The 12,860-nt window shown below is 43.4% G+C and overlaps 1 protein-coding gene across 3 annotated transcripts in view; it reads left to right on the forward strand.

Moving 5' to 3' along the window:
• The first annotated feature begins 295 nt into the window (after nt 1-295).
• Nucleotides 296-12,860, forward strand: part of RSU1 (Ras suppressor protein 1) — a 96,752-nt gene continuing 84,187 nt past the window's right edge. The window contains exons 1-3 of one of the 3 annotated variants that reach the window (XM_082753208.1): nt 296-374; nt 3,330-3,441; nt 8,553-8,603. In XM_082753208.1, coding sequence (XP_082609334.1) covers nt 357-374; nt 3,330-3,441; nt 8,553-8,603 — 181 coding nt within the window. In that variant the 5' untranslated portion in view covers nt 296-356. Of the gene's footprint in view, nt 375-2,999; nt 3,046-3,121; nt 3,230-3,329; nt 3,442-8,552; nt 8,604-12,860 lie in introns of those variants that run through there. The other 2 variants (XM_082753210.1, XM_082753209.1) reach the window with 2 other exon arrangements.

The raw sequence follows: 12,860 nt of genomic DNA on the forward strand, positions 1-12,860 counted from the left end.
TGCATCTTTAAACATTACAACTACTCTATATCTCTGCATAATTTTATTTACATGTGAGTAAAATGCACGAAGTTCTTTAGAGAAAATGAAAGTCCAGCAGAGAATTCACGTCCACAAAGACTGTTGAATGAAGCTTCTGGTACAAAGTTCAATTGATCTGGCCCAACTGACTCTTGCCAAAAATAGTCAAAGTCTAAAATTAGAGTAAATTATCAAACCCATTCTTTCAAAAAAAAAAACAGGAACAAAGTAACCCACTACTGTCCTCTAACATCTTATATGAGGAACCACGAGAGAAATACCACTGCAGAACTATTAAAGTGAAGGTCCTTAAAGGAGAGAGCTCTTGCTAAGCCATGTTTCTGTCTTGCAAGGTAAGAAGTCATTTAAAATGCTTTAAAACGAATGCATGGCAAAAGCAAACAACTGAACTTTTTTTTTATCTTCTCCCCTAAATCTGTTATTTGTAGTGTATAGTTCAGAAGACAAAATCTGTGTTTTGTTTAATAAGATTTATGGCTTTGTTTCACAATACTGCCAGGAATGTCTTTGCTTTTATGTCTTTGCACGTTGCTGTCTATTTTATAGATAAAGCCATGGCTGTGAATACCACATGTCTGCCTTTTAATACCTGCATGGTTACAAACCTCTCCGCTGTAAATGACACAGCACAGATAATGAATGAGCGTTTTCAATTTCCAGAGCCTGCATTTTTTTAACTGACGTGTAAATATTCTGGATGTTACCATATCTATTTATTCTTCCATAAAGACATTCCTTAGGAGGCAGTAATATATGAATGGCAAAAAGACTACGATTTGAAGAATAAGCACTAAAATGTCCATGACAGTGTTTTTGAATTGCCCTTGCAGTAGGGCTATTCTTTATATACGATAAATGAGAAGTAATAACAGAATGAGATTGTTAGGGCTACAGTTACTTGAATTAAAGGAGAGAGAAGATGTACAGCTACAATGCTAGAAAATATGGTGCCGGTCAATTTAAAACATTCGCCAATTGTAGTTACATTTACAAAGTATTTTGGCTAAAAAACAGTTTTTAGTTGGCTCATAAAGTAAAGGAGGAGGTGTCTCAGTTTCCCGCAGTAACTCAAGATAAGCATCCTGGGCACCAGAATTGAGATATTTCTTGTAATTATTTTTCTGTCAGCTGCCAAACTAAAACCACAGAATTATTTGGCAGTTCTGATTAAAAGGAAACGTAGTAAGAATTAATAGCATTGACTACTGTACAAAATAACAATAGCAACAATACAGGATTGCTAACAAATAAATGCTTAAAATTAAAATATCCGGTAATAAAAATAGAGGCCAAATTCTAGAAGTCTGATTTTATAAGGCAAAATTCAGCAAATAAATAGTGTGCTAGTTATCACACCTAATTATTCTAATTTTGGTGGATAATTTTCTACCAGCAGTGCCTAGCAATATACAACTGTTTTTGCCGATGCACATTGATGTTGTTTTGACTACACGCTACCCTTGCATTAAAACTGACTGCTACAAAAGGTGGTTTTTATTTGGAGGGAAAAAAAAAAAAAAAAAAAAGAGTATTTATTTATCTATTTATTTATGTTTTACTGGATAGCACAGTGAGACACAAATAAGGTCACACTGGAGAAGCCTGCACTGTGAGCCCAACATTTGGGAAGGTCTCCAGCTGGCCAGCCTGTAGCTAGGGGTACAGAGGGAGCTGGGGATACTTGGGGTCGAGGGGGTTAAAGAATTGGATATGCTGAGGTGCTGGGGAAAAGAGAGGAGATGGAGGGTTATGGCAGAGGCACAGGCCTTCTTCAGGAAATTAGCCTTCATCATTACTACTCCTAATGGGAGAACCTGAAGATTAAGCTGTCAAGATCAGGGAATGGCCAGCCACTTGGCCAGCATGTCATGCATACTTACTTTCCACTTCTTCTCATCCAATTGGTATGTAGTGCTTCACGAGCAGCTGAAAATCTTTAAAATGAAGGCTGGAAAGCATCACCTCTTTGTCAAATCCAGTGCGGCCCTCACTAGGGTATGCATGCATTAGCGTGTTTGCTCATTTGGGAGGTTTGCTGAAGCAGTCACCAAAGCAGACCCAAAGATGTGACTGAAACATGAACTGTTTGCAAAGAAAACGGTAATGAAATTACTGGGATGAAGAAAAAGAAAGCAGTCCTGACAAAAGCCAGTAAGGGAAATACGTTTATTAAAGAGGGAGTAATTAAATACTCCTACAATAGGGATCAAACGTGGACATTCAGGTCATGTGGAATGTAACATGCAGCTGTTTTATCACTGCATACATGGGGCAGCAGAAGCCAGATGAGCTGGTGAGCCGTAAAGACACAGCCTGCAAGCAGCTTGTCACAGGGGCTTGATCTGTTCGTTGGGGTAAGCAAACTAGGATGTTCTTTTATAGACAAATCTGGATAAGCCTTTGTTACTAAATCAAGCCTGACTGTCCTTTATGAAGGAAGAACAGTAAATATGCTGGCAGCTAACTCTCTGAGGTAACTGACTGGTGGCTATCGGGGTGCTTGGTTACATGTGGAAGTGGTGCAGGTTCTTGTCCTGCAGATGAAGAGGAACATTGCTGGCTTGTACATCACCGTGACTGACGTGCTGCCGAGTGATCTAGATAAAGGGAAGTTCCTCCAGCTGTGCTTTGTCGGGCAGACCTGAGAGCAGCCTGAAACTTCACGGAAGGGCTGGAGGCAGCGAGAGCCACTTAGAGGCTACTGCAAATTAAATCATTTCTAAAAAAGGAAACACTGACGCTACCCCCACAGCAATGCCAGGCCAGCGTTTGCTGGTTACGGCACCTGCCCTTTTACACCCTGGTTTCAGTGAACATCACTTTTAGTAACTCTTCCAGTGGATGTTATTTGTAATAACCCCGCTGCCCTGTGCAGGACGCCCCCGGCCAGGGGCTGCGGGCGCCAAGATGGCTCCGCCCTGAGGCGCGCCCCGCGGCTCCTTCCCCTCCGCGAAATGGCGGCGGTCGGGGGGCCCCCGTTAACATCCCTGAGGTGCTACCCAGGTGCTGAGGCTGAGCAAGGGCCCCTCGCAAGCCTTCCTCACACCCTCCTCCTCTTCCTCCTCTTCTTCTTCCTCCTCCTCACCCCCCTCCCCTTCCGGCCGGGCGGGGCCGGGCTCGGCAGCAGGGCTGGGACAGGGACCGGGACCAGGACGGGGACCAGGAGCGGGGGGAGCCGGGCAGCGCCGTGAGTGGCCGCGGGGGCTGGGCAGGGAGGGTCGGGGGGCGGCCGGGCTGTGTGTGGGGGGCACCCAGCCGAAGCCTGACGGTGTTCGCGTCCCGCCCAGGCCATGTCCAAGTCACTGAAGAAGATGGTGGAGGAGAGCCGGGAGAAGAACCAGCCCGAGGTGGACATGTGCGACCGCGGCGTCTCCAACATGCTGGACGTGCCCGGGCTCTGTACGTACAGCGGCGGCGCTGCCTTATTTGTACCGCGCGGCCGGGCCCCGGCACCCGCTTAGTTAATGCCAAAGGCGCTTCCGAGCCTGTTGGGCAGGCACGGCCAGGCCAGCAGGATGGTCCCTGCTGCTCTCAGTTGCTAATGTGGCATCTGAGCCTTGTTTGGCAGCGAGTTTATTGCACGAAGTGTGGGCTTGGGGTGCCCTAACTTAAATCTGTCAAATGATGCGTGCACCTGGCTTGATTTATTTTAGCATGGGGGCTTGGGGATTTCTTCACCCTGAGATCAAACTGAGGGGAGGGGAAATGATGGCTGCTTTCTGCCCAGGTAGTCCAGACCTTGCTTTTTCAGTGGCTATGCTTTCTGGCTGAACTGTAAGGTTTTATTTTTGGTGTGCTTTTCTTATTTCTGCTGAGGTGTTTGCCTGGAGAAGGAATAACTTCCTCCGAGTGTGCCTTTAAAGAAGTAGTGAGTAGGTATTGCAACTTACGGCTTGTAGGCGATGGTTGGAGAAGGTGTGGAAGTGGCTTGTTTCCTGGCCCTGCCACCTGGCTCCTAAGGGGTGAACTTCTCTGGTAGAGCAGTGTCTGGGCTCCTCTGGTGCTCTGAACTGCCAGGGAAGTTCAATGGGTCTGGTCCAGCACCTCTCCTATTACGGGTGCTGAATCTCTTTCTAGCACAGAGTTACAGCTCGCTGCTTCAGAAACTGGTTTTTCCATGACATACAAATAAGAATAGTGATTCATGCCCAGTGAATGGCCTTTCCTAGCATCTTGTCTTTAATGAGAGCCCCTCGTAGACGTTTAGGGATGAGTCTAACATTAGGTTAGCATCAGAGAGAGCATTTCAGTGGTGTTTCCTCTCTTTTTAGCAATTTGAGGTTTAAGGACTTACTAGACTGGAGGATATTCTTGAGTTATGTTCAGTAGCTGCTGGTAGGGATTTTGTGTCATGAAATTACTTCAATGTAGTCAGTCCTGCCCCACCACCCCAAGTGGACACTGATTTTCTTCAAGTAAGTTGCTCTCTGTAGTCTTGGTTGCTTTTCAAGAAAAGTGCCAAGCCTTGTCCCACTGCACATTTGAGTGCTCACAGCAGAGCGCTCAGTGAACTCGTGTTTAAACTTCCTTAATTCACATAAAGTAGATGCAGTCACACAGCGACTGGGAAGTAGCACTGCTCTGTGTGCAAATCCTATTCCTTCAGGTACGGATCTATTCTTGTCATGTGTGTATAAAAACCAAAAATCTTCAGGGAGTATAGAAAACTGATGTCATGCTGGGGAGGGAGAAGAAGAAGGGAAGAGGACTATATGCAATGGCTTGGGTAGGACTCCTCTGGCTTTTCTGGCTCTTCTTCCTAGGCTAGTGACTGACTTGCTTCAATACAGAGCAGCCACTTCTTTTTTTTTTTTTTTTTTTTTTTTTTTTTTTTTTTGCCTTAACTCCCACCCTTTGGGAAGAAAAAAGTTGCAGGACAGACAAAATCAAGCATTTGCCTCTGTCAAATGTCGGTGTGTTGTTTTTTTTTTTTTTTTTTTTCCCAATTCAAGAGGAAATACTTCTCCTGTGTGGATGGAGATTGACACTCAATGTCTTAAACTAGCTTAGACCTCTGCATCTTTTCCTGTTTTCATCTTTAGTAAAGGGAACGCTGAGTTGTCAGCTCATTTATATGTTATCATTCAGATTCACAAAGTTACGTTCAGTGGTCCCTGAACAGCTGCTCACTCGGGAGTTCATTAATGCCATTACAGGTCATGACATCTGTTTTTGGAGTATTCTTCAAATCTGGGCATTTCAGTGTTTTCTCCTAGCTGTAATTGAAGTACAAGTTGGAATCGTGCTACAGGCCTTCAGAGCATCTGGATTTTCCAGACTTTCAGAAATGTAAGCGAGAAATCTCTTTTCAAAGATGCAGCAGAGCAGTTCTGTAGGAAAGAGAGTTCACCTGAGGTGTAAAGTGTCCCTTGATCTAGGTGTTGTGTAATTTTCATTCATCATCCTAATGCAAAGACCAGGTGAAACAGTTTTAAACTTAAAAGGTTTTTTATTATTCTGGTATGCAATAAAACAAGTGTTGTGGCCGTTAACACATTTATACTATGTTTGTGCATCCACGAATAGTTTTAACACATCTTGCCTTGTGAAAATGTTCGTTTTCTTTTTTAATTCTTTGTTATGGAGTGAGTAGATTGTTTATGAAGCAGCCAGATATTGACAGGTAGAGGCATAGGGGGGTTAGCAGATGTCCTGTAAGGTGAATAATCTGATTAAGCAGGCAGGATATGATGCATCTTTTGCCTGGCTAGGGCACTTATTGTTGGGACTTCAAGCAGTCATCTTGAATTAGGGAATTGTTCTCGTTGCAAGGAGGAGTCTCTAATCTCTGATTTATTTATTTTTAAGTGGTGGATGTGGGGAAGCTATGAATTATTTTGCTCAAATAACTCGGGACATCTGCTGCTCTGTAGCCTGGCTGCTAGGGAAGGAATATTGGATGAAATCCTATTTACTCTGTAAGTGTTAATTTGTTCTCATTATTCCATCTGTAAGCTATTCATATTTCACATAAAGTACGCCTGTACGTGATGGAATTAGTATGGCTGGAATTTTTTTTTACCAAAAAGTTCGTGTTGATAGAATTGTTCGCTCCTAAAATAACCAAGGCCCAGGAGGTGGAGTGGCAGGCTGCTTGCAGGTTGTTCAGTACAAAGCTGCAGTGCTCCTTCTGTGTTAACTTCCTCCAGTGCGAGAGGCAGCGTCTTATCTTCATCCAGCAAGGTCTCTGGAGTCTTCCTGTTGTGTTTTTTTTCTTCCTTTTTTAAAAAAAAAAAAAAAAAAAAAAGAGTCAAGACTTGTCATCTAAATATTTCATGGAAAGGCAGCTTGTGGTACATGGAAGCAGCATATGAAAAAGCTCGGTACTAGGACAAGAAGAGTAGAGCTCAAGTGTTCTTTTCCCACCCATTCCATTTTGAAGCAATGGCGGGATTGGGACCATGATGGGAATTTGTAACTACCATGTGTGTAAATTGCCTTGGCAAATGTTAATATCCTCACCCTCAAACTTCTGTGGGGATGTGTGGTGTGTTCTTGAAATCAAATTAATTCATCCCCTGTATGCGAAGTGCTGTTATGTCAGCACGGCCTCTGAGGGGTGCCTCCTTCAAAGACCTGGTTCTTAGCGTTTCCAGCGGTGTCATACAGAAGCTACAGAAAAAGTGCAAAGGTTCTCTTGGAATTACCTGTTCTGGCAGCTTGTTTTGACTTTCCAGCCTGTAAGTGCCATTCAGTCTGCCTGTTGCGGACCTTTGCCAAGCAGCAGAGGAGCAGAGCTCCCACCTGCTCGGAGTTGCTGTCCTTCGTGCTCATGATGAGGTGCTGGCTTTCTAGTGTGGAGCTGAGGTGGTAATTGCCTTATTCAGCCACTGCAGTTTAACTCTTCTCAGCTTTAAAAAAAAAATAAATAATAAATCTTAAAGTGGGAGCAACTTTGCACAGTATCAAAAAAGAAATAAATAAAAGGATTCCTTTTGAAAAAGCAGATTACACCAAATCTTCGCTTTCCAAAGCTTTTGTCATGAGGAGGGCGAAGGAGCAAACATTTCAGCATCCCAAATCTTCAGAGCCAAGCTGGAATGCCAGCTGGTGGTGCTGGGGCCAGCAGTGTGAGCCCTGTTCTTTCAGTGCTCACACTTCAGCCTTCAAAGCAGTGTTTATGGTGTCTGTACTGTTCAGGCAGGTAGGTGCAGTGTTGGTGAGTTGATGAAGTTAAGTCTGAGGATACAGATGAGCTTGGGCACACTGTTACCCCACATCTGGCTCTGATCTAGGTCAGGTCGTTGTGGAGCTGGAGGTGTTCAGCTGAAGCACCTCAGGAGGCTGACAGAGGGCTTACCCAGGAAGGACCGTGTCCTTACTGGTCAAGCCTGGATGTTGAGGGCCCGTGAAATGTTGGCTTTCAGTAGTTGTCACAGCTATTACAATTCCCAAACCAAAAGAAATAAATGCTGCAGAAGCAGTACTTAAACATTTGCTGACAAGCTCGTAACCGCCTCCAGCATTTCAATTATTTTTTTGTAAATTGACCTGGTCAGCTGTAGGTCTACAGTCAGTAGTTTAAGGAGCTGCTTAGATGCTGATGGTGAAGTGCCCTTCATGTTTTAAAGCTGAGTGTTCTTTGAGGCTACTGTACTTGGCTGCCCTATAGTGCTGGTTCTTATACGATGTTCTTACAGACTTCCTATGGGCTGCTTTCTGTCCTACTGTGTGACCTCTTTGAGGCACTACTTAGAGAGTGCTTGTATTTAAAGAGATACTGAGGGTGGATGCACTGTTTTCCTTTCTGCTCCCTGCCTTTCCTTCCTCCACAACCTGCAATTACACAGGGAACTGTGGCAATGTGTTTTTTGTTTTTTTTTTCCAATGAACTTTCAGTTCTGTTTTTGCCTTTGAGTGACTGCATTAGTTCTGCTATGGGCTTACATTTGCCTGTGTTAGTGATGCTTAGTGCTTCTGGGAATTGCTGAGAGATGCAGCACTACAGCTGTCCTTAGGGAGAACTTCAAGGCTGCTCAGGAGGGGCAGCCCTGTAGTTAGTAGCACTTTTTGGAGAGACTGTGTTGGAAGAAAGGAATAAGGTGTAGAGGAGGACAAAAATGAGTTTTTCTCGTTCAAAGCACATCAGACTTTTTGGAGGGAGAGGGAAGATGTTTAACAATGTCTTCAAGGTGTGAGTTTCTCCTCTGGCTGTTCAGCATGTTGTTCTGGCCAGGTGATGTTGATTGTGGGCTGTAGAGCCTCTAGGGGAAAAAGCAGCAGGGGTGTGGGAATGACAGTAGGCAAGAACAAACACAGGTGAGGGTGTGTAGTGGGGCATACCAGACTGTAGCTGCCCCAGCCCCATACTCACTGCTCAGTAAGTAGGAGTACGAGGGGCTGGGATCAGTCAGATCGTTCAGGCCATTTCAGTAAATATCTGGAGGTTGTCTTGATATTCGTAATAGTGCCTATGATCTGGGGTTACTAGAGTAGGAGAATAACGTGTTTTTTAGCTGGAATGGGCCATCGCTGTTCATAAACTAACTTTTTTCTCTCTTCGTTTACAGTTACCTTGTCTCATATCACACAGCTGGTTCTCAGTCACAACAAGCTTACCAGTAAGTATACTCTGCTTTTCTGACTTCGCTGCAGGCTGTTAGGCAGCGTTTAGAAGCTGCCAGTACTGGTTTGTTTCTATAGAGCACAGCAGCACTGCTAAGAGGGTGAGGTTCTTGAAGTGTTTTACCTAAATAAAAAAAGATTGAGGATGTGAATTAGCAGATACATTCAACGTGCCTTTCTAACGTCAATACAGATCAGCCGTGTACCAGAAGATCGGTGATTTTTCAGTCATGTTACCAGCTAAGTCAAAAAATCCAGTCGCTGCCACAATTTTCAAGTTTTACCAACTTTTTTGAACTGCAGTTCGTATTTGAGTAGAAGGATAATTAAGTTGACTGAAGCAAGTGAAAGCAAACTACAGCTCAACTGCATTGTGTCTATAACCAAATGCATGTGAGGAAGGCCAACTGAGTGAGAGCTTCAGGCATGAAAGTCAAGTGGTCTGCTGTTGGCAACAAAAAAAAAAACAACATCTTTTGAGTCTCTTGGCTGTACTGCACACACCTTCAGTTACTACCTTCTGGATACTTCAGTTATCACTTTCCATAGTAAAGACGTCTCAGCTGAGGTGTTGGTGAATATCATATCATGAGAGAGAGGTGATGTGAGACTGAACTTAATGGAGCAGGATATCAGCCAGCCTCTTGTGAGGCAAAATTAAATTATTTCTTTGTAGGAGCAAGCTTCAGGCTTACTCGTTTGTGTGTTGTGCAAACATTTCTACTTTTTGGCTGTTAAATACAAGAGTGAGGTTCATATAGACCCTGCTACTGTGTATCTTGTAAAGAGAAGAAAAGTTCTCTTTTTTTGATGTTCTGTTTGTCCGTGTCTGTTCTCTGCATACATCAGTGGATGTCAACCTCAAACACTCCTCTGCTTTTTGGAACTGATTTATTTATGAGTGCATGAAGTGGGGAAGAGAGTGGAACTGCCAAAGAGCGTGTGTTGGGGAGAGGACCGGGCAGTTCTGTAGCATGCACCGGACTATGCTCTGCATAAGTTTTACAGGTTGAGAGCGGGGTGTAAAAAAGCAAAACAAACCCATCAAATTCTAATCCATTTGCTGCATGAACTGTAAGATCGTGTGTGTTACTTAAAACATGTGTTAATATGAAAATCTAGCTTAAGGTTTTGAACATTTTCAGAGGATTAAGCATGAAGAAAGTAAAAATATTCTTAGGTTCTACCACATGAACACTAATTCTTTGGCTGCAGCGAATTGGTCATTAATGCATAGCTTAAAGGGTTTGAAGTAGTAGTATGAAATAGGTAAAATTATGGGCAGTGTATGAGTGGCTGTGAGAAATACGAAGTAGTTACTCCAGGCCCTATTCCTGATTGTATAGTGTCCTCTAGACTGGTATCTCGCCAGTTTTTGTCCCTATTTAAAAATAAAAAAAAATAAAATAAAACCCTCTTACATTTTTGAAGAACTTTTGATTTGCACTGGTCAAATTTATGAATAATTGATGACTGATGAGTGAGTTCATGGGCGAAGTACGGGGAGGAAAACTGTAAGAATCGTTACTAAACACACAGATCGACCTGTAGTTTAGAAGGTCAAAAGGTTACAAATAGCTGGAAGTGAGCAGCTGTTTCAGGAAAATGTTATGATAAACTCCAGGTTATTGCTGTGTGCTGTCTGGTATCAGCCACTGATGGAGCTGGGATACTGGCTGCCCAGTTTGGTGGCTTTTGTGTTCTTGCAGGGTCACTGCAAGGAGATGCCTGTCTCTGAACTTGAGCTGCCTAAAAATTAAGCAGGTAATTGTATCCTGCCACTGAAACCTTCTCTGCAGCTTTTGGAGGGTTGTGAGCATCTTGAGACAGCAGTTCATTCTGCTCATCTCTGTCTAAAGCCTCCGTGACTAGGTCAGACAAGTCATTCAACGTTGGGCTAAGTGAATTGTACCTAGAGCTGCCAGGCAGAAATTCTCTGCTGCTCATTGTCTGCTCTGGTATCTTCTGAATGACTGTGGGTATGGCACAGGGGTGAAATGGGTTGTAAACATTACTGTCGGCAAGCTTAACCAACATAAGACTTTTTTTTTTTAATTGTACAACTTTTGAAGCTAATAAACTTTCAAGAGACTTGATTGTTTCTTCCCTGTGGCACCTTACAAATCTGAAGTGTAGCTGGACCGGCTGGGTATGTCGCAGATAGCTGTTGTGCTCTGAGGAAGAGAGGCAGGCTGGATCTCCCGCAGAGAGACTCAGATCAGGGTAAACGTGCCTGTCTGAGAATTAAGCCAGGAGAGGGTTGACATACTTCAGCATAAGTGCCAAAATTATAAGGTAAGTAACCAATCTATATCCTGGTTAGAAGTCTTAGCTGAAGACCTGACTAGGGGAGGAAGAAGATAAGAGGAGTAAGTCAAAGAAGGATACTTTCAGGTTTTCTTTATTCAAGAAAACTCCAGACTAGGCCACTTTTTTCTTTTTAGAAATAGTTTTGGTTTTCAAAATATCGATTTAAGGGTTGCACTACTCTAAATCTGTATTCTATTGAATTTTAAATTGAACTTTAAATTGCTTGAGTTTTAAATTGCTCCTTTCTTCTAAAGTAGCCCTTAGATCAGCAGGCTGCAAGGATACCTGGTCTGTCAGGCAAGGGATTCTGTCAACCTATCTCTGTTTGGGTTTCTTTTATGGGAAGGTAAAACCACTGCTTCTCCTGAGAAGTAACTCGTCAAGTCTGAAGCTTCCTATTCTTTCAAACTGATGTAAACACTTAAATAGACAGCACACATTTTAAAAAGGCTAAGTTTCAAGTTTATAGTCTCGTTTTTGACACTGTTGACCTAATCTTTTAAGCTATGTAATTAATTGTCTTAGCAGATTGCTCTTAAAATGGCTAGGAAGCTGGTGGCAGTGACACTTGACATGCTGCACTAAGGTCATATTAGCATCTTCTACTAGTTTTCTGCCATTTAAATGAGTGTTCTGCTTGCTGTTTTTTCCTGCTGTTTAGAGTAAATATGTCTATCTGGAAGAAAGAATATATGTAAAAACTGGACATGCATATTTTAATGTAACCATATTTCATATTTTTGCCAGCAAACCATTAGAAGTAAGTGAAGTTTTGTTAACAAGTTTGAAGATAACACCAGTAGATCCATCATACTGCTTAGAATTTTTTTGTGGCATGCTTTTTCAGTAATATTTTTAGTACTTCATTCATGCTGCTGGTGCTTGTGCATTTACCTCTCTGTAAATCGTTCTCTGTTAGAAGTACTCAAATCCACACTGATTTTTCTGGAGGATATTAGACTGGATATTTTCCAGCTGTCCGGTGCTGTGCTAATGCAGGAGTCTTGAACTGGCTGCCTCTGCTCCAGGTAACTTACGAAAGAGTTGCAATCATGCTTTTGCTGCTTGATGAGAACCTTTTTCTTGCAGAACAGCCTCAAAATGGGAAGCAAAACTCTAGGGGAAGCTGAATAGCTGTTCCTGCAGCTCTGTTGAACCAGTTGCTGTGTGACAAACCTGGGTTGATTCCATTTTGGGGTCTCTTGTGACAAACCAGTTGAAAGCAGAGGGAGAAAGCAAGTACTTGTCTTTTTTTTTCCTTAACTTAGACATATGGGCCAGTGTGCCCATATGTTACAGTGGGAGTTTTTTGTTCCATCATTTAAAGCCAAACCATCTATCTGCTGTACAGCTGAGAAGCAGAATTGAGGAGTCATGCTTGTGCTGTCTGCCTGTATGGGTTTTCTGGTCTGACCCTGGTATCTCTTGAACCCGTTGGCTGACACCAAAGTAAAATGGCATAAAAGTCCTGACAAGTATTCCCCAAATCTGTGTCAACCAGTGGGTGAATGATGGAGTCCTTCAGTGTGACACATTAATTTGGGTGGGTGCGCCCAAGTTGTCTTTGTTCCCTAACGTTTGTTGGGAGCTGGGGACATAGACGTGTCACTATCCCTGTGCAGGGGGATAGCTAACAGAGCACAGGTGGTGGCAGGGATTGAGACAGGCGTGTTGGAGGGGGAAGAAGGGGGCTGGAGCCACAGGATAGGCTTTTGTGGAACCATGCCTGAGCAGGCTGGCCAGGCACAAACACTGTTCTCACATCTGTGTTCTAACTTGTTATGGTACCCAGACAAAACAAACTTTGTGCTACATCGCTCAAAGCGAAAGCTTGTGATTTCGCAGCAGTTCTGGGAGGCCGTTGTTAGGAATTAAAGAATAAGGAGGTGTCCAGGGGAGCCCTGGTTGGGGAGAGGACGCATGCTGCCAAGGCTGGGCATCTT

The sequence above is a fragment of the Aythya marila genome, assembly GCF_965140915.1.
Source record: "Aythya marila genome assembly, chromosome: 2".
NCBI lineage: Eukaryota > Metazoa > Chordata > Aves > Anseriformes > Anatidae > Aythya > Aythya marila.